This window comes from Galleria mellonella, unplaced genomic scaffold, assembly GCF_026898425.1.
Source record: "Galleria mellonella isolate WM207_F2 unplaced genomic scaffold, CSIRO_AGI_GalMel_v1 utg352, whole genome shotgun sequence".
In the NCBI taxonomy this organism is placed as follows: Eukaryota; Metazoa; Arthropoda; class Insecta; order Lepidoptera; family Pyralidae; genus Galleria; species Galleria mellonella.
In genome coordinates, this window is record NW_026442084.1 from 5444071 (window position 1) to 5467874 (window position 23804).

Here is a 23804-nt window from a genome sequence, read left to right on the forward strand (position 1 = left end):
GTAATAACTGTTTCATAGTAGGCAAAAGAAACTGGCTCAGCTGATGCTGTGAGTGTCCCAGTGCAATGTGTACAGCTGGGGAGGAAAGGGATTGTTAGTAATGAAGACTGAGAATTCTATTGCTAGCAATATACCCAACCAGGTCGTCCTCCTCGCGGTTCCCACTGGAAACTATCATGGTTAATTCCTGATGAATTCATCATGATGGGCTAACTGGCCTGTTTTCATTCTCATCTATCACCCTTCGTATCTCGTTAGCGCAAGCGGGGTTACCATACCATTTTCACCCATCAAAAAAATGTGTACAGTTGCACAGCGCTGGTTTTCAGCCAGTCCCTCTCTTAACAAAATTAAAACGGGTACAACTGCAATTGTATGTTTTTTTTTATGAATGATAATGGTATGGTAACCCCGCTTGCGCTAACGAGATACGCTGGCGAAGCACCAATGAAGGGTGATAGATGAGAATGAAAACAGGCCAGTTAGCCCATCATGATGAATTCATCAGGAATTAACCATGATAGTTTTCAGGGGGAACCGCGAGGAGGTCGACCTGGTTGGGTATATTGCTAGCAATAGTTCTCAGTCTCCATTACTAACAATTCTTTTCCCCCCTGACAACCGTAGTTAGGTTAGGTTTTGGTGATGTTTTAAGTTGCTGCTGTTCATCCCTTAACCATTAAGTTCCCTTAGTTACCTCTTACTACACCCATAGTAAAGCTAGAGCTGGCCTATTTAATGCTGGGACCACACAGCTGTTTATATATAATAAGGATTAATATTTTAAAAAAGATGTTTATGTATAATAAGGATTAATAATAAGTATAAATACATTCAATCGATGTAAAACAAAACATAGATACACAATCAGAAACTAAAACTGTGGAACTCGTTCTTGTTCGACAAAGAAAAAGAGATTTTAATTGTAACAAAATTAAATTTAATTAAATCACAATTCTTATTTTAAAATGAAAGGCATCGATAAACGATGTGATGTTCGTAGACTTATTAAATTAAAAGTATTTAAATTTGGAACGTGGAATCACAATTCAAGTAATTATTTTGCTCTGCAAAGAAAAACGATACTTTCAATCTCCACAGAATTAATATGCGAAAAACTTCGCAGTACAGTTAAATATTGTATTAGTTACATAAATAAAAAAAGAACAAACTTTGATCGTGGCAAATTCAGTTATCTTGATTTAAAAACTAAACTACTGAATCGATTTTCATAAAATCTCTACGGGACCAATCTGAAAGGATGTCCTTTCGAATAAAAAGTATCATACATAAAAAAAAAATACAATCGAGTTGAGAACCTCCTTTTTATTTGAAGTCTGTTGAAAAAAGATTGCAAAAAGAGTTATCAAAATCGACGTCCGTCACAAAAAATACAGACAAATTGAGTGTCCCCTTTCGGGTGGCTTAATACATTAAGTACCTTTCTACATTGGTAACTATACTTGTAAATTTAATATACGGTTTGCTAACATAATCAACTAACATTCGTTCCCACGACCCACCCGTGCCGCCGCAACATTCCATTCTCCTCCCCAGTTACGATGTCTCGCGTTTAATTATATTATCACTGAATGTGTTTGTGATGGTAGAATTAATTTAATATATAAATAACAATGGTTCGCATTATCTGTTGATGGATTTAATCTTTTTATCTGACCGTAAAAGGTTATGTCTGTATGTGCGTCGTCTACGCATAGTTTTTTTTTTTTGATGGGTGAAAATGAAATGGTAACCCCGCCTGCGCTAACGGGATTCGCTGGCGGAGCACCAGTGAAGGGTGATAGATGACAATGAAAACAGGCCAGTTAGCCTATCATGATGAATTCATCAGGAATTAACCATGATAGTTTCCAGGGGGAACCATGAGGAGGTCGACCTGGTTGGGTATATTGCTAGCAATGAGAGTTTTAGTCTCCATTACTAACAATTCCTTTTCCCCCTGTCTACACATAGTTAATTACAAAAAAAGATTGAATATACCGCATTATTGTAAAAGGGATTGTTAGTAGCCTCATTGCTAATAATATAGTGTATATTTTCAGGTGGACCTCCAAGCGGTTTACCCTGGAAATGGCCTAACTGATCTGTTTTTATCCTCACCTATAATCTCTCACAGGGGGCAACGTATGTAGCTAACGTAAGCGGGGTTAGCATTCCATTAGCATTCTTTAATACAAAAAAAATTCTTCACTCCACCACAGTGGTGTACACTGACAGCGCAGGTGGGACCACCATTCCATTTTCATCCATAAAACAATAGGTATATATATATACATATCACGTTTTCGCTAAAATATCGTCTAGATAATAATTTGAAAAAAAAAACATATTTTTGAAGTCATTATAAAAAAGACAATTTCCCTTATTAAAAAAAAGGATTTATTCTTAACTGGGCTGCGAAATCTACTTTAATTTTGGTGGGTATGAAAAAAAGTTCCGAATCTATACATATTCTTATAAAATTTGCAAACAAAAATATTTCGGCACTTTTGACTACGAACATCATCCTATACGTTCTATTTTTAGTACTGTTTTTTAATCTCTGACTAGGCATCTTGGATTTTCTATGCATCGATGACCAATAACTACACGAGTACTTAATGCAGCTAATAAAACATGGCGTATCTCAAAAATAATATAATTTGAAATAGTACATTTTCCGCTCGCGCGCCCACTCCCGTATTTTCAATCATTCCCGAGGACATTTTTAAGTGTTTTTTAGAAAGTGGACGCTCGGAGCGTACCAAATGATGTTATGCCGACGTGACCGTGGTACACGATCTACCTTTGAATGGCTAGCGTATTTTTGTTGGAAATACATGTTTGTAACGAGTCTTGAACTTATTTCGTATCGAATTTTTCTTATGATATTAAAAAAAAAATTTCAACGGTATCCAATAAGTCCGATATTCAGTTCATATGTTCGTATTTTAATTTACTTGTATATGTGCTAAAATATTTATTTACTGAGATTAAACTTTTTTTAATATTAGGTTAGGTTTTTAAATATCAAGCAATAATTCAATAAACGTAAAAAAAAATGTAAGACTACAAACAATTTAAAAAAAAAACAACTTCTGTCTTGAAAAAAATTAATATTGGTGGAAGTGAGGAAAGGATGAAAGAATATCAAATTCGGCTCATAAATAACAAAGATATAGAATAACATAGGCATATACAAAATACAGTCGAATCAAGAATTTACTTTTACTTTTTTTTTAAAAAAAGAAACGTCGTATTGTTGGTACATTACGATATGACAATGAAACGCCTACCTAAAAAACTTGATGCCGCAGCGAAATATTATAAACATAAAAGTGAAAAAAAAAAACAAACAGTTATTCGAAATACGTGTTGCAAAAATGATGTGCAATTTATATTAATGAATTTCAGAGATTCCTATTTTGGCCGTCATCGTATTTAATTTCATTTCACATAAAAACAAATTATTGTTCGCAAAACCGCGCTTCGGATCGTATTGTTGGAATCGTACGACTTAATGCCAGTATAAAATTAATCTTTTATGTCACATTTCTCTGAAAAACAGATCATACACTTTTTTTTCTAATTATTTTGCGAATTCATTTCGGTAGATATGCATATTCGCAAAAACAGAATATTTGTTATTTAGACGTTAATAACGTTTTATTAAATTAAAATTGTTTAACGAATAATTTTATCAAATAAAGATGCAATTTGATAAATAAAAGTAATTAAAAATATGAAGAATGTAGTAATTAAATATACAACAATGATCCATTCATTAAAAGTACGATGTTGAAGTAAGTAGTGTATTTTCTTATTTAATAAGATAAATAAAGATGTACTTAATTAACTAACAAATTAGCAGTTTTAAAATATAATCCCAAGCTTTGCTCATTTCTATAAGCTGTAGATATCGTTTACAAGTACAACACATTGAATCCTATTCCAATTTAATTATATGATAAAAGAGCGAGATATATTTTAAGTGTACTAAAAATATCAAGTTCCAAATTTAAATTAAGAATTTTAATTCTGATGATAAAAATTAAATTTTAAATTTAGAACTTGATAATTGGTTAAGTTTGTTGAAAAAATAATAAATCACTATGGATAAAAATAAACACAAAGTGCATTAAATACAAGCAGAGACATTGTACACGCAGCATCAAATACCCAATGTAGTATCTACTAATTGACACGAAACACGAACAAACAGTAAAGTGACATTTAGTTAGATTTGTGGCAGCCATGCACACATAGGGTTAACATTTTGTTTTACGCCCTATGATATGCGGGCGTAACTTTGATTTCTAACTTTTTAAATCTCAATGTATATTATATTAATTTTAGTGTTTGATTATCGACAATTTTCTATTTCGCCTTTTTTATTTTAATTAATAATATTTATATTTCCGAATATTTTATTCCAACTATCATTAAATAAGTACAATAGAATCTTTAATATAATTAAATTTAGACCTTATTATTGAGCCCACTTTTCAAATCGTGATTATAAAACTTTCACAACATGATTTATTGAGTATTTCAATATCTGTATCCTCATTTCTTGCATCGCATTTCAATTTATCGCTGCACTTAGACCTATGTCCATAATTACTCAGGCTCAAATGAGAGCGTGCACCATTCAATAAATCTTCGAGATAACCCACAATTATCGAACCGAGAGGCAGTAATTATAACGGCAAAATTAATAAGATCCACTCACCTAAAACTACCAATATGAAACACAAACTAATGTACAAGATCATCAGGAATCTTTGGTAACTAATAAACTAATGCATATATCACACGTATGTACGACAATCATCTACTCGATTGTCGAAATTTTATATCACAGTACACATCACTAGCTAAACAATTTCGGCCGCAGAGCGATCCCATCAGGTCATCACTACATTACGAGCACAACATTTTTTTGTAGAGTCGAGTGCATTCGAACAACTTTTTCTTTGGCACACAAAGTTTCGGTCATCGTACATTGACGAGACGCATGCAATCCGTAACACTTCCCATCACAGTTCACAACAAAACTTTTGCAATACAAATCGATTTTATGTTCACTTTAAATTGTTTAACAGTTATAATGACGATAGTTTCGGCGTTACGACCAACATAGGTCCGTCCTCGCCAACGGTCGGGACGCAACTGGCGTGAAGTTGTTCGGGATTGGTGAAGAATGCGCGGCGCATAGTTGCCACACCGTCCATGCTCGAGTTACTCGCCGGCCGAAATGAGGAGGTACAGTGGAGCATGCAATTTAAAATAATCCTGAGCCTATCGTACATTGGCGGTTAATATAACCAGATAGAGGTAGCAGTGCATTGTTAGCATCGTCGCCCTCGGACTTGGCCGCTTCGTTTTCATAAGCATACGCAGGAATGGGTTCTCCAAACACTTTTGGAATACAATCCCGATACATGCATCCCTTTCCGACGAGCTTTCGAATAGAAAAAAAACAGGTAAACGCGGTGCCTACGGCCGGTGTTCAATGGCCAACATTACCAATGTTATATTTATTTGGGAACACTCTATATTCTATAGTTTTTGCTTGAATCTATCGAAATGTGTGTAAAATTTGTTATTTCAAGAAATAGAATCGTACAAAATATTCTCTTGTGAGTGATTAATGTTTAGATGTTAGAGTAAAAAATATATATAAATAGAGGACTATCGTTTTATAACTGCGTTATTAATTTAACAACATATAAGGATTATAATATATTGAAATACATAATGTATTAAACAGTTTATAATATATTGAAATCAATATTCAAACAGTTTGTAAAATATTGCCATAGGAATTTTTTGTAGCAATCGTTTTAGGAAACCCGATTAAACCGGTTTATTCCATTAATGTCGATGTCTCAGGGCAATTAATATTGGCAAATTATGATTTATGTGACAAGAATAAATTTTCACGCTGTTAAAACAACATTTCAAAAAGCAACCTAAATTTAATTTTATCTTGAGAGTAAAATAATTAATAGTGAAGTTACTTCATTTTGCCATTTAGGTGTTTAATTAACCCTTTAATATTAACTTTACTAAAAAAAATTTGTGCAAATTTTCTGTAATCAAAGTGCTTTTATAAACATACTAGCTTTTAACCGCGACTTCATCTGCGTGATCGGGTAAAAAAGTGGCCTGTATCTATTCTCTATTACACATAGTACGTGTATACCAAATCTCATAGTGATTGTTTTATCCGTTAAAACTCTAAGGTAACAAACAAACATCCTCTCATATTTATAATATTAGTAAGGATATTAGAATTACATGACAAAGTAAGAATACAGTAACAATAATTCTTTATTAACCGTAAACTGAAGGTTTGAATAGTTCAACCTTTAGTTTACGGTATTACATAAGTTTACCCATGTTGTAAAAAATATAATGTTACACGGCGTTTGATTAAGAAATGGAGAAAGGGGTTAAGAAATAACAAACAGAGAAACACACTTTCATATTTTAGAAATACAAGCGAAATCCACACACACGTATAACGCTTCACTTATTTTAGAAATGTTTGCCACAAATTGGATTGTAGATTTGATTCTCGTTCTGGCCAATTTATTAATTAACCTGACCGAACAAATGGTATGTTTGGTATTTATTAAAAAAAAAAAACCATTAGACTCGTTCACATATAAAAAAATAGGATATCTTAAGTTTTTCCCAAGGCATTTTAATTTTTAATGTGTGATAAAATCTCGAGAAAGGTCCGTTCTATTAAGATTACATGGTCAAAAACAGGAGTACCCAAGTGATTATCTAGAATCCCACCCCCAGCGACGTCGGCGGTAACGTTACACTGCGACCTTAAAAGTAAAAATTAAAAAAAAAACGCTCGTAAAGACCGCTCATTTTGGTTACGAGCAACTTTTTAGTAAAAAAAAACCCCCGCGTTTTCGTTAAAAAGTTTTTTAATGTTACAATTTTAAGGTTGAAAATTACTTATTTTTAAGACATGCCCCGAGCTATCAGGTTTCGATATCAATAAATTTGGCGAGCGACAGTTTAACGTTGTACAAGACAATATAAATGTTTTCGCGAGCTTCAGTTGTGACATAGAGTATAAAAAAACGTACCGTCGGTCGGTTAATTTACGGCTATAATTGTTTTGTCAGATGAAAGGTAACAAAACAAATATAGATATAACTTTTTTTTTTATGCAACTTAGAATGGCGAACAAGCTGACGGCATGAACGGTGTCATGAGTAACACAGTATACTCTGTTATGTCCACGGTACTGTTCATGTCTACAATCGACGGTTATCACTTTCCATCAGGTAGGCCGTCAGTTTGTTCGCTATTCTAAGTTGCGTAAAAAAATCACATAGGTATGATGTGAGGAACAATACTCAGAGTAAATTTTTGTCTGTATGCAACAATTATATACCTATGTCTATGTAGGTACTTTAGGTAGGTAGGTTAACATAAAAAAATTGTCCCGCATGTCTCTCATAACTTCTGTTATATTCAGTGCAATATGAAATAATAAAGTTTATAATTAACTAATTAACACAAATAACAACAGAGATAGATATACGCAAAAAAAGAGATAAAAGTATACATATATAAAAAAAAATACACAAAATCAGTACCATGTATTTTTTCGAGCGAATACCATAGTCACAATACAAAATTGACACAATTCACTTTATTGCTTTGCCCTCAAAACAAAACACTCAAAAGAAAAAAGAAATTGACGATAACGAGTCGTTATTGCAATCTTGTCAAATTTGATCTGAAGATCCATTTTAACCACGGTGTAACAATTCACGCCTGCACCAATCTAAATGCAGTTTAGCCGGAACCAATTTCCTACGAAATTTCACGGCATCGTAATAATATGACGGTCATGAGACGGCTTAAATAGAAACTGCTATAATTCGATGCGGCCCCATCAGTTTGGGATACTGCGGGCAGGGTTGCCATCTGTTCGGAATATCCGAAAAATTTCGGCCCCTTGTTGGTTTATAATTTTTTTTTCAAATTTTATGCTTACGCCTTTTTTATACTATAGAAATTTAAATATTAAGCTAGAGTCGCATTAAGGATTTTGTAATATCTCATATAAGATTTATGAAAACATAGATAAAAAAAAAGTCAGTCTAGTGACATAACCTTACATATTTAAATTGTATTTATGACTCTAAGGTACGCATATAGACATATATAACATATTATTATACGATTAGAGAAAAAAACTCTTCAGCGACTTAATAAATTGACTCAAACATTTTATTTTACCATTACATTAAAACGTCTCCATGTAATTTCTGATTAAAAACATGTGCACTGAGTGGACTTTTTCATAAAATATACCATTCCCAAATATAAGGCTATGGCAACCCTAGAACTAATATTTCGAATAAAATTTTCACTTACATAATTGTTGACAAAATTTGTGACCATTTTAAAATATTCGACTTTTGCTCTAATTTTTCAAATTTCGAAATGGAAACCCTAAGCGAAGTTGAAAAGAATAAATTATTATTTTTTTTTTTTTTATGTAGCTCAGATAGTGGTGTATTCAGATCATTAATCTGTGGCTAATTCTATTAATCTGTACATCAGTCAATAATATTAGCGGAGGGGCTGTATTATTGATTTGTTCCAATTGACTTGGCTGTGTAAATATGATATATAACACGACTTTATATTCCATTTGGGATTACATACATACAGAATGTTATTAATAGTACATACTATAACATTTATATAATTATGTCAATACTAGCTTTTACCTGCGTCTCCGTCCGCGTGGCTGAGAGATGTTCATAGACCGAGATAAAAAGTAGTCTATACCCTTCTCTATTCCATACGGTATATCAAATTTCATGATTGTTTAAACCGTTAAGGGGTTTAAAGGTAACAAACAAACATAGGGATTATGTGCTTAAAAATATAAGTAAGAAGAGCGTCGTAATCTTTGGGATTTAAAGTCAAAACTTTAGGCCCAAATGAATGACATTTTTCCGCCATCAATTTCCAAAAAAACAAATATATAATTTAATATATAGGTATCGGAGCGGTACGTGTATTACCCATGCCTAATAAGGGAAGGGATTGTTAGCAATGGAGTTTGACAGCCCCTATTAGGTTGACCTCCACGTGGTTCCCCCTGGAAACCATCATGAACAAATCTTGTTGAATTCATCACGATGGGCTAACTGATCTGCTTCATACTTACCTATCATCCTTCACTGGTGCCCCGCCGGTGTATACCGATAGCGCAAGTGGGGTTACAATTTCATTATCGCCCATTAAAAAAAAATATAGCAACAGCTGAGGCTCCTATTACCAGCAAAATGTATACTAATTTTATTTCTTCACTAGCGACCCGCCCCGGTTTCGCATGGGTACAACGCTGATACTAAATATACTACAGAGTGTTTTAAAAATTAACTTTAATACTGACTAAAGTACGAAAATACAGTTTCGAAAAAATTTTCGTCTCAAAAAAGCACGATTCTATATTATGCTTGTATTATATATACATATAAACCTTCCTCTTGAATCACTATCTAATAAAAAAAAACACATCAAAATCAATTGCGTAGTTTTAAAGATCTAAGCATACATAGGGACAGACAAACAAAAAGCGACTTTGTTTTATACTATGTAGTGACGATTGTTGTTTATTTTTAATTATTATTTATTTATTACTGTTTTATTATTTGAATTATTACTGTTATTGTAATCTTTCTATAAATCAATGAAAATATTCCGATCATGCGGACGACGTCACGGGTAAAAGCTAGTAATTATAATTGTCAACTCCGAGTGCACTAGTATTATTCAATTATTAGGGATAATGCCCCTTTATTTTTGTTTCCTTACCTGCCATTGTATTTTCCCCTACCCGGCCACCTCCACTTACAGCCGTATGGTAGCCAAAATGTACCAATACAAGCTATCCCTATCATTATTACGTAATGTGAAAGAGACAAGAGATAGTACAAGTTTAACTAAATTGCCGAGATTAAATTGTTGCGCTGCTTTTAAAATATTCATAATCTTATTTAGTTTTGGAGCTGTTTTAAAAAGGTGAAAGTTCCCAATTCGAGTTTATTTTTTTCAACGGACTTCGAGAGAGAAGCTTCTCGATTCTGTTTCATTTTATTTATGTTTGTTATCTCATAACTCCGTCAATTACAAACCGATTTGGAAAATTATTATTTTATCTAAAAGGATATACTTATAGAATGGTCCCGTACAAATTTAATCAAAATCGGTTCAGTAATTTTACTTTTTAAATCAAAATAACTGGTTTTGTCACAATTGAAGTCCGTTCATTTTTGATGATGCACAATCTTCATTTATTACAAAAAAGGTATTTAAGTAACTTCAACAAAACTTGGTTACCATTACATTAAATTCAAACAAACTACTTTGTATTCAGTACGTATACATAATAATAATAATAGTTAAAACGGCAGTGAATTTACAGGGTACGGAGGAATAACACCTGAGTCCTCAGGATGGCAACGCATAGGGAGTGACATTGGCAAAATAGTATACTCTGTTATGTCCATGGTACTGCTCATGTCTACAGGCAAAGGTTACCACTTTCCATCAGGTTGACTGTCAGCTTGTTTGCCATTCTAAGTTGTATAAAAAAAAATTATAGTATTTACCCACATTGTACCTATATTATAAATTATTTGAAATGATGTCCAGAGTCACCTTTTATCACAGCAACGCTTGCCGTCGACAGAGAATTCATCCTCACACGCTAAATAGTCCCATATATATATATATATATATATATATATATATATATATATATATATAATATGAAACACAGCCATGAGAAGTAAAAAACGAATGGGACAGAGGTATATATATATATGACATGCGGAGAAGAAAAACTATCTGGTGCAATAAAAGTATTTATATTAAATTGTATGGTTTCTATAACAGTACATTATAACTACGGATCTCTAAATTGATTATGTAGTTTACATCAGAATACCTTGTAAAATTTAAAAGTAACAAACAAACCTTTATTCGGGTTTCAATTTGGATCATCCGAGAATCCCTCTCAGTCCACAGCTTTACTTAAAAGATCACGAAATACTAGAATAATGTTTAATAGAAAATCAACAGAAATAGTAAACTTGCTTAAAAATTAAGCTTAAGCTTTATCAGATTGAGTTAGTTCTAATAACTATAATTTTTTTATGCCGATTCTGAAGAAACCTCTGATATACCCTTTTCGGAGAATCCCACACTGTAGTCTCTAGGGAAAATCTCGGATAGCTCAATCTACAGCCTGAGCGTTTGCCTCACGCAAACTCTTTTGAAAACCACTGTACGCGATCCATTTCAGGTGAGGATCATTTTAGCGTGTGAGGATGTATTATACTCATTGGTAGCTATTATGCCTTCCGCTGCCTTATTGTATTTTATAGATTTTTAAGTTTCTTTTTTGTTATGATACTTATAATGATAAATTAGTTGAAAGCTAAGAGAGAGAGAGAGACACAGAGAGAGAGAGAGACAGAGAAAGAGAGAGAGAGAGAGACAGAGAGAGAGGAAAACAGTAACTGTTGCAAAAATTTGTAGTCTTAAGTAACATTCAAATGAAGAACATTATCAATTAATCCGTTAATTTTTTTTTCTTCTCAACACTACCGCAATTCTTTTCGCCATCGATTACTTCCGTGCCCATCATTATCTGCCCTTTTCCCTTATCTATTTGGGGTCGGTTCGCGTGATGGTCTCGTATTAATTTTATGACGACCGAAGCTGCAGTTTTTCTTTGCGGAACAAAAAAAAACTGCTTGCTGCAAAGCAGAAAGTACATGAAGACACGCGATTCCGCGTTCTAAATTCGAATATTTTGTATATGGAACGTCTCGTCGTTTATCAGTGTGTGTGTGTCTTCAAATAGTTTGGATGTTCTCAATTCGGTTGAATTTTTTTTTTTTTTATATAATTATTACCTCATAATTCCGTCAGTTATGAACCGATTCGGAAAATTATTTTTTTATCTGAAAGAATATACTTACAAATTGGTCCCGTAGAAATGTTATCAAAATTGGTACAGAAGTTTAATTTTTAAATTAAAATAAGTGGTTTTGAACACAATCTTAAATTATGATGATAATGCTCGAGAGCCTACAATAAAAACAGATGTTTAAAAATAAATCTTATGTCATTGTGTTAAAACTCTAAATGCGACTCTCCTCATCGAGCTGGTCTGTGGTAACGGACATATCGTCATAGTCGTAGAATACTGACGGATCTTTATTTGTCAGATCTGTCAGTATTCTACGACTATGACGATATGTTTATATGTATGCCAACGGGTTATAGGTATGATTATTATTTACTAACGCAGCTATTAACTAAGCATTGCTGAATATATCCCTTCCCCATACAGGGCAGGATGGCAGTAGTTGCCACTCTTGACAGGTGGGTTGGCAATCGCAGTTAGGCTATTAGAGATGTTTTAAAAGGGACACTGCTGTCCATCCCTCGACCATTAAGATCTTTTACGCCTCTTACGACTCCCACGGGAAAAATAGGGGTGGCTTATTCTATGCCGGGACCACAAGGTAAAATTGCACATCAAATGTTCAATTTGACCCACGATTCCTCACTTCAGACTACACAATGTGTTTGGGACTATACTCATTTTAACTTTTATGAGGTACTCCCCATAAATATTTCCATAACGATCCACTGAGCCGTTATGACGCCAAGAGATGACAAACAAACTCACTTTCACATTTATATTAAGAAAAAATTCATATTTATATTAATAAAAATTCATCATTTCAGCCGTTAACTGTCCACTGCTGAACATAAGTCTTCCTCATGAGGGGAGTTTTGGCAGTAGTTGCCATGTTTGGCAGGTGGGTTAAGTTCCGCAGTTAGGCTTCTTTTTAGAGATGTTTTCGGGACACATAGCATATATATATATATATATATATATATATATATATATATATATATATATATATATATATATATATATATATATATATATATATATATATATATATATATATATAGTGAAAAAAAAAACTGTTCTAATAAGCTGTTAAGTTAACAATACTTTAACTATATTTATAACTGAAACGCGACCTTAATTGGCCCACTTTTGTGAGAATACCTTGATTTTTTTTTATGGTTACAAATGACATTGTCTCTTTTATTACAGAACATAAAGTTAATAATTTCATCGTGTATTCCAACGTCTGATAGGCTATTAAACAGTCACATAAAAACTTAACGCCCTTTCGCGTGTGCAGTCGGATAAAGCGAGTTATGAGATCTCAGGTATTTTTATATTTGTAAATATTAAGCACAAGATATATTTATATTTTATATACTTTTACCATTACGACTATATACTTCCTTATTTAGAATATTAGAACTGTTATGAACAAAGATATAATCCGTTTAGATGTGTAAGATATCATTTAGATATTTTTTATTTTTTTTAATTATTTTTTTTTTTTTGTCTCCACTAATTCACAATTTCCATCAGACATTCAAACGTTTACTGGAAGAGATCCATTTTATGGGATTAGTACGCCATTGTAGTCATTCTTTTTCTAAGAACTCTGTATTCTATAATTTAAGACTTGACTGTACAATAAAGTGTCAAAAAGTTGTATAAAAAAATACTACACCAACTTATTCTCATCATCGATATGTTTGTTAATTAAATGTTTATTATAGGTTTTACCATTATCCGAGAACTAATATGAAAATTACAATTAAGAAAGATCAAGAAGATTGAAGATTGTTTTATACCACAGTGGTGGCAAACAAGCATACGACCCACCCAATGGTAAGCGTTACCGTAGCCTATGAACGCCTGCAATAGCAATAATAGATATCCGGTAACCTACATGTAAAAAATACGATTTAAAAAAAAGGCAATTTTTTTAAATAGTTCAAAAAACGCCAGTATCCTTTGATTTTATCGAATTTTTAATACAAATATTTTGCATCAAAATTAGAATTTTATATACGTACACATAGTGGCTATTTACTCCTAAATGCAAATTCTACACAAAATCTGAATGCAACGGGAATATAAGTGTAGTGTGAAATCGCTTAATATGTCCCGAATTTTGATTGTCAGGGGTCGATATAGCTATAAAAATATACGAGTGTATATTTTGTACTGGCCCGCTGTTACACGTTACAATATGTAAGATATTGTAAATGGAGGAATTTCTCAATACGACTGTGTTTCTTATCTGAACCTCTATTTAGTGAAGTTGCTGTTTTATCGGAAAAAAAAATAAAAAAAAAGAATGTTGTTAATCCCAAACACACAAGAAGTAGATAGTACTAAACTACCTTAGTTCATAATCCTAACCTTTACAATTATCTTCAAACTCAAAGCCAGAGTCTTTGACTTTGAAGATTACCTCGCTCTGCGTTTCTACCGCTTATAAACACTGGATTGTGTTTTGAAGTAATTGTCACTGTTATCGACAAGAAATTTACACACACATCGACGGATTCTATTAACTTTTGATATAATGGAAGGTCGACTCCTGCCAAACAGATTACGAATTTATGACGTTTGCTTAGGTTTAACAGTGATTCAATATTTAGTTGAGGAACTGAGAGTTATTTGGACGCGGTGGAACGGGTATTACACATATTTTTCGCCGTATGTTTACCGCAAACTTATTTCAATAATAAACAACCACCCACGTTCGTTTGCAGGTGTAACAAATATTATGCCAATATAAACAGATCATTTATCTTTGTGTCCGTTTTAAATTAATCTGATAAATCCTGCCAACCTACCATGAAAGTTTGTCCGAACTTTCGGATCGAACGAAACACGAATTATATAATTAAAATTAAAGAAATATCAACTTGACAAAATTAATAAATAATTTAAAGAATTGAAGCGTTATAACGCTGTTGTACATAAAAAAAATTTAATTATAGATACAGAATAAAAAGTTTTCAAGGAAAGAGTGAGTACGACGGCAAACATTAATCACAATAGGATTTTTTTAATTAAGGAATGTAATAGAAACTCTCAGTTAAAAACCAAACCAATCAATGACTTTAATCATTTGTTCGATATTACGTTAAGTATTAGTCATATTGAATGAATCACTGTTTACGAACCTAAATCTCATATCAATTCATTTTATTATTCGCATGAAAGTTCGGTCCGGAATTAAGAAATCACGTTTCATGGTATAACCCTGTGGCCAGATTTTGATGCGTGCACTGACTATAAATTGTCAGAAAATCTGATCACGCTAAACCTTTTGTTGACTTTAGTTCTTAAGCGACGATTATGCTATCAAATTTGACCAGAGGCAGACTTTGTAAAATCGTCTACGTGGGTACTTCTGGCCCATTCGTGGTTCTATTGCACAGCAGCTTCCCTGGCTTCATTAGAAGATAGGTAAGGCAACGTAGGAGATATATCTGTTGGCGACAATTTTCGTAAACCATTGTTTGCAATTCCACATTGAATAAAAAAAAATGTCACAGAAACGAAAAGTGAATTATTAATACTTATAATGTTTAAAACATAATTAAATTAACTAAACATCATCCTTATATTTACCATAGATATATATACTCATATTACAAAATAAACATTTTAAAATTTCGTAAAACATTGTTTATTATCCTCACTCAAATCAGTGGCTATCGCATTAATCCAGGTGTCCGGTTAAAACTCAAAACCCGTTGCTGAGCACACAAAAAACCGATAGAGCATCTATTCAAAAGCAAACAACCCTTAAAACACTGGAAAATTCCGGATAAATCCGCAATAAACCGGTTTTAGCCGGCCGCAGGACAATGAGCGGCGAATTTTAAGCGGCCACGCATAATTCTACCGTTTAGTATACATTAGCGGTGGGCTTCAATTGAATTTGCAATTCTTATGTTGCTTAAGTTCATGTGAATTGGTCGAAGTAAGGGGTTTTTGGAAATATTACCGAGTTGGCGAGATATTCATTTTGGACGACTTAAGATGGAGACCCTCGCTTTATCGTGACGTTATAATTTTATTTTAACTACCTCATCCATCCGAGTGACCACGATATATTTATTGACCGGATCCAAATTATAAGCGATTAGCTTTATTTTATAAATATAAATTATTTCTATCTATCGAAGAACCGTACGAAGCCAGTGCAGTTAACTATATATAGAGTGAAACTTAAATGGAACCTGGATAAGTGAGAAGCTTCCACAACTGGAACTCATATTGAGGTTCCAACACTTTGGCAGTGGATTACCTCTGTTAGTGTTACGAATCAAAACTCTATATCTGGGATTTGTTCTTTTGATTTTATAGTCACATTTACCTCTATAACTGAGACAACATCAAATTATTACCTAACTTGGGTTATTTTGCATTTAAGTTTGTTATTTATTTATTCTTATTCTACCCACAAATTAAATAATTTTGAGTCTCAATGACCTTTAGTTTTAGTTATACTTTACCATCATACAGATGTTTATTTGAAAAAATGCCGAAACGAAGGCTCAAATCGTTATCAGTATGCGTAAAACTAAAGTTAATATCTATTTATGAAAGTGGGGAAGACACGCGTACAAGTCTGTTTCGAATTTAATGTGCCAAAAACCACTCTTTGTAGAATGATAAGTACTTTATATTATTCTCAATTTCATGTATAATATAATATATGTCATATATGTGTAAGTATATTTGTTATTTATATATATATCTATTTGTTTATATATGTAATTTTAGTATGTATGTATATCAATAATAACTAGTACCGCATTCGAGTATTCTGACACTTCCCTATGGTTGACTGGGAGAGAATGCTTTTAGCATTAAGTCCGCCATGTAAACATATTTGTACTAATGAATAAATAAAAAAATAAAATAAAAAATGATTCAGAATAATGATAAAACTCAATCACATTGTTCTGAAGGACAGGGAAAACTAGAATGTATACGTTTATCATAGTATACTAAACTTGAAGAGTGTTTGCTAGTACTCCTCTATTAATGGAGCCCTCTGTAAATGAGACAGATGGAAGGAATCTGAGGAATTGTTCGGATTGATAACTGCTGCTGATTTTCACCACTTACAACCCGCCATAAACTACAGTTTCGTTCCAACCATCTGGACGAGTGGTGGTATTCCACCGTGCGTTTTTCAAGGCACTTTCTTCCATGCACAACCACTCTTTGGAATCAACTTTCAGCAGCAGTATTTTTGAACCGATACGACATCATAACCATAAAAAAAAGCATATTCCTTTTTAAAAGACCGGCAGCACACCTGCAATACCGTTGGTGTGCTTGCTTGTTCATTGGCCCCTTGTGTTGTAAAAAAAAGATATTTATTCATACTTGGATATGGAATCACTGGGAAAGTGGAATACCTCTATAAGTGAAACAAATTTACAGGTCCTTTAATATCTCACTTGGTTTCACTGTATATAAATAAATAATTTAGAATGACGCAAAATTCAAATTCCAAAATTAACACCATGATAGTTAATAACGTGTTATCTATTTTGGGTGGCTTTTGTTCTATGTCAAAATTGATAATTACAATTATTGTTCAATACTACCATCAAAGTCGTGCGACATCTGGCTAACGAAGTTAACAAGCATCAGCAGTATTAATTATTATAACATATAGTACATTTTAATTGTATTAGCGATTCATATTTAACGATGTCATACCTGAGAACCTTTAATTGATATAACTACACAGATATAACTACATATAACAGTAAAATCTTATTAATATAATAAAATTGTAACTAGAAGATGTTTGTACATAAAAAATATTTGAAATATATATATAAGAGCTCTTATAAAACCAATAGGTGGCGTAACAATAATTTTTATCAATTTTGTCTGTTTTTCTGTTTGTATATATATTACGGTATCACGTAAAAACTACTGCACCAAATCAAATACAGTTTTGATAGTTATATTTCTGCAAGTTTTATCTGAATACGCCATCTAGAAATGATCTTTTTTATTGCTTTTCCTATTCCTAATTCAACGCGTACAAAGTAGTGAGCTAAAAGCTAGTCTTTATTAATATTATAAATGTACGTACGCTCATGTGTGTATGTACGTGAGTGTATGTGTTCAGGACTAAAGTAACTTTTTGCGATTCATATGAGTAATAACTTTTTTGAAGTCTGCAAATTGACGTCAGAAATGTACGTCAGAAGTCGGCCAAACTTAAGTGCGATCGGGAGGTCACAATACCCGCAAAGTTTCGATAGGTGGACAAAGATCTTCAGCCAGTGAGTAACTACAGGTGGAGATCGTCATCGAAGCTGATCCAGAATGATGGCGTGATGACTTAGACACATTTAAAAAGGCATATAACGGCCACTTTTGGAAGGAGATGACACCCTTTACCTAGGAGTTAGACATCCTGGGTTAGTAACAAATAGAAAAATATCTAAATCCGCGCAGTCAACAGAGTTGATACAAAGTTCTTAATGATATAAGGACTATACCATAATGGACGTTAAGTCCAGACACCCTACCAATTACAACTAACAACGCATTGCAATTTACAGACAGAAAGAACTTCGATTAAACGCACGCGACTTTGTACCGGCTGACTGCATACTCGCGACTTCGGCGACTTCTAATCGCGCGAATTAAAGTAGTAGATTAAGCGTATTAGTGGTTATAATATTATTTTAGTAAATTTATATAAATTTCTCTTATACTAGTATATATGAAATGAAAAAGTGAATAGATATATAGATACTCTTTATTGTTTCCTCCAAAAGATTACAATAGTAAAATTATTATAAATATAAACAATTACAAGAAATAATCATAATGAGAAAACAATGGGCGAGCTTATCGCTAGAAGCGATCTCTTCCAGGCAACCTTTGGATGGAGAGGAGTAATTATAAACAATTTGGTAGGAAGCGCGATGAAAAATTCTGTCCATTCTAAATATGGAGATGTGATACATATAATAATATAAATATATATCTGTACTCATTATTAGATCATATTTATTTATTTTTTATTGACCACATTTCAAAAAATTTTAAGTACAAAAGGCGAACTTAATGCTATATACCGTTCCCTACCAGTCAATATTAGGCAAAACAGAAATGTAATTATGCGGTGAAAAAGTGAAAATTTGTTTATCCTTTATAGAAGGAATGAAAGAATAATATTTACCGCTCGTGCTTGGCCACCCTAACGGAAAACTGAACAGAAGTGGCGGACTTTTAATATGTAGTAATTTTATTTTTTAAACGATATCTTTTTTGCGGACTATACTTAAGTTCTGTATAGTGCATTAAGTTGGTACGTCAACTTAAATTGTTTTCATATTGACAAGATAAGTGCTCATCATATTGGTATTAGTACAATTCGTATTTTAATGTATAATATATTATAATTAAAATTGTAAATTGTAATTGTATCATTATCATATCAGCTGTTACTTGTCCACTGCTGAACATAAGCCTCTCTCATAGACTTTTGAACTCGAACACTGTCTTTGCCATTAAGAAATATTGCCAGTAATTGCCACATTTGATAGGCGAGTTGGCAACCGCAGTTAGGCTTTGCTGACGTTTTAAGAGGAACGCTGCTGCCCATCCCTCGACCTAAGTTCCATTAGTCGCCTCTTACTACACCCACGGAAATGGAAGAAGTGGTCCATCTATGTGGGGACCATATGTCGATTAAATTGTACGATATATTATATAATAATACTATTATATTTTAAAGCTTTGTACGCATCAAATTTAAAAGTATAAAAACCAGTAAAATATACTACTTCGAGATGGCGTATGAAGATGAAACATTAAACTTCAGTTGATGCCAGAACAAACAGACACACGAAATTAAAAAAATATATATTGTTTTAGCATCTATTGGTTTTATTTAAACTCAAAAACTTCTTACGATTTTAAAAATATTTTTAATTATATAAATCATCAAGTAACATAGGCTGTATATTATTAAAAAAAAATAGAGATCCCTACGAAAATTGCAATAAATAAGAATAATACCCAATGTACAAAAAATTTGCCTATAAAAGATTAATTTTTAACTTTACCTATAAAAACATTAATTTATCTTTGTGCAAATCTGGGGAACATAGCTTGTTTTAAATGTATTTAAAACTATAATAATAAAACCACAGAACATCTCGTCGTCCATCATCACATCATGTGTTCACGATAAAAGCCTCTTTTTTTAGCAAAATATTAAAAATACTTTCCTTACACACAGACAAACTTTACCTCTTTATAATATTAGTATTACAGATAGCTAACGTTATGAAGGTTAGTAAAGGGCTTCATGTCTCGCTGAACATAACAAGCTTCGTATCTAGTACTTGTCCTTAGGGAATATTGTGTTATCCGATTTGCTTTTTAACCGACTTCAAAAAAGACATTCGTATAAATTACGACGTGTGTATATTTATATACAAGGCTAGACAAATATTGCAATGCAAATTTTCTCTGAGAAATCTAGGCAGTATTTCATAGAAAAATTTTGCGAATTATAAGAAATGCAGTCAGACAAGTCACTTTGAAACATTTTACTAAAAATAGCTTGTAACATGCATAGTAATAAAAAAAATAACAGTTAAATTGAATATTACTAATGAAGAAATATTGAAATAAATAATAAATCCAATACAAAGGTCTTTTTTAGTACTCTATTTTAGTCTTTCGATTAAAATAGAGTAATTAATGGGTTCAAAAGTGACAAAAAATCACAATCGAATATATGAGCTTTTCTTTTTTAAATTGATTAATAATCGGTGCCGTGACTAAGGTTACGAAAAGGTGACCTAAAACAGTTCGTCAAACTGTCTCATTGTGTTCAGCTAATTGTAGTACGTTACTCTATTCAGATATAATTATAGGAACTCCCTAGAGTTATTCTATAGGATTTCAGAAGTTCTAGCTTTGCCAAAGTCAAAGAGTCGCTAAGTCAAAAGTGTCACCTTTATATACATAGATTTTATAACAATTGTCAGAAACGGCAACAAAAACAGTGAATTTATTAATTTCCCATTACATATACATATATATGTATATGTAATGGGAAATTATTAATTATTATTAATAATTAAATTAAATTGAATTTTAAAAATAATAAAGATGTATTCACACAGAAAATATTGACACTTCGTCAAAAAAACTGATTTAAAATATAATTTGCATGAAACCAACATACAGATGATGTATATAAATCATTTCAAATACAAAACTAATCATCAAAATTAGTTACGAACATTGTGACTGTTAAAAATAGCTACTTCAGCTTACTCAGTACTTTCACTGCCACATCAAAATGTTCAAACCGGAATATAGCATGCAAGTAAGCTGTTTGACGGCAGGATGCATTAGTGCTACGACTACTCGTGACAGAGTGACGCCCTCTGGTATTAAGGGTTTCTAGACCGCTTTCGTTGTACACATAAGCTCTAACGTAGTTTACTGGGCGATAGCTTTATGAAAAACCAAATAAATAACAGTAATTTTCAAATGTGTTTAATAAAAATATAAAATTTCAGAAATTTTGGAATTCGATTTTTTTTTGATGGGTGAAAATGGTATGGTAACCCCGCCTGCGCTAACGGGATACACTGGCGGAGCACCAGTGAAGGGTGATAGATGAGAATGAAAATAGGCCAGTTAGCCCATCATAATGAATTCATCAGGAATTAACCATGATAGTTTCCAGGGAGAACCGCAAGGAGATCGACTTGGTTGGGTATATTGCTAGCAATGAGATTCTCAGTCTCCATTACTAACAATCCCTTTCCTGCCTGACAACCGTAGTTAGGTTAGGTTTTGGTGATGTTTTAATTTGCCATCCCTTAACCATTAAGTTCCCTTATGCCTCTTACTAGCCTTGCCTTGCCTGGAATTTGATATTAGGATTACTGAGAATAGAACTAAACCTCATTGTTGTCATTGTTGTTCATCAGTAAACTGATGTAAGTATCTATTAAGAAGACTTTCCGTACATAAAATATGTCCGCTGATAAAATACCTTAACTTCAATTGAGGATTACTCTACAAATTACAGCATGGGATTCTACAAAGATGTCGTATTAATGTATCTTCAGGGTTGTGACACTGCCAGTATTGCCGGCGTCCACAGGCTACAGTGACCCTGTATCTATCATTAGACAGATGGAATGCTTATTTGCCACAATTGTGGTATAAAAGAGTTATGAAAAATTTTTTCACCACTTCTTTAAGCTGCTTTATAATGCAGAATTATATGAAAACAAAAATCAATTTCAAAAATTAACAATATCGCCCACTCCAATCTTGACATTAATAATTGGTCTAAAAAGCGCACTCCCCCATTTTCCTGATTTTGTTTTTATTCTAAATACTCTGTAAAGATGACGTCAAAACGTCGGACGTGTCTGCAAAATACAGAATGAGAGGAACAACGTTTTTAAATACACAATTGGGTCTTAAGGCGATGAAAAAACAACATTATTAGTTGAAAACATTAATGGTATTATTTAATTTTTTACTAAGATGGATATGCGACTTTTTTACGTGATACAGAGATATTGACAGGTATACAAAAGTGCATTCTGCTGCGTAAAAAGGTAATTTCAATCATGAACATATATATACATACATCATCATCATCATTTCAATCATTATTCGTCCACTGCTGGACATAAGCCTCCCCCATAGACTGCCATAAAGAACGGTCCTAAGCCATCTGCATCCACTGACTGCCTGCAATGCATTTCAGATTATCACTCCATAGTGGGGGGTTTGACCGTACGCGGTCGCCACTCAAGAACCTTTCTCCCCCATCGGTTGTCGGTTCTTCGAGCTATGTGACCAGCCCTTTGTCACTTTAGTTTGTCTATTCTTATACATACATATAAATGCTAAATTTCATTACGATTGATTGAGTAATTAAAAAGTTAGGAGATAACAGAAAAATTTATATTAGTATTTCATGTATCTAGTGTGGTAATAGTAAAGGTACTAGTACATAAAGAAGGTGACATAGAAATTCTTGATACTAGAGGGTTATTTTTTCATATCAACTTTCCCATAAGAAATAGTATAAGTGCTGATATACAGTTTTATTTTGACTTTTACTTTCCTATCACTAGAGCATCGTATAACATACAAAAGAAAAAAATAAAATTACAGAAATAGGAACCTCAAATTAAAATAAGGCTTGCTTTTAAATCTATTAACTACAATTGATAGCTTTTGTAACAGAAAACCTCAAAGCGTGTGCAATATTAATTAAATTAAATACGAATAGATACTACAATTAAATAAGATTTAATTAATTTACCCAGTGTAATCGCTGCAAATACTCCTGCAATACACACTGGATGCAATGATAGCAAGAAAAAGAGATGGCAACACAGTAATTTGAATTTAAAAAAAAAAATATATAAAGCGGTGTACCCTTATTTCCAATTAAAAACAAACAATTCTTGCATTTCATTTCGTTCATTCAATCCGATATGGATAGGGTTGACACTTGAACCTTCTGTACACGGAAACAAGTTTATCATAATGGTATTTAACAGAAATCTAAACTCATTTATTTATTTCTTATTGCATTCCATAATATAATTAGTAGATAACATTTCAATTATGGACCCTGTTGGGCACAGCAAGTAGGAGAGAGGAGGACAACATTTTTTTCACTTTAGAAATAGTCTAGGGATCTGTTACAATATTATACAGTCATTGAAATTGTATCACGATAGCTTCGTATTTTCTTACTATTATTATTATTCATTATTTAAGTATT

At 32.6% G+C, this 23804-nt stretch overlaps 1 protein-coding gene across 3 annotated transcripts in view; it reads right to left on the reverse strand.

Annotated features, from left to right (window-relative positions):
• Positions 1-23804, reverse strand: part of LOC113519441 (uncharacterized) — a 767542-nt gene that overhangs the window by 53843 nt on the left and 689895 nt on the right. Inside the window, exon 1 of one of the 3 annotated variants that reach the window (XM_026904557.3) lies at positions 4733-5186. The exons of the other annotated variants lie outside the window; for them this stretch is intronic. Within the exon in view, the coding sequence (XP_026760358.1) occupies positions 4733-4775 (43 nt within the window). The 5' untranslated portion in view covers positions 4776-5186. Of the gene's footprint in view, positions 1-4732; positions 5187-23804 lie in introns of those variants that run through there. 3 annotated transcript variants of the gene reach the window in all.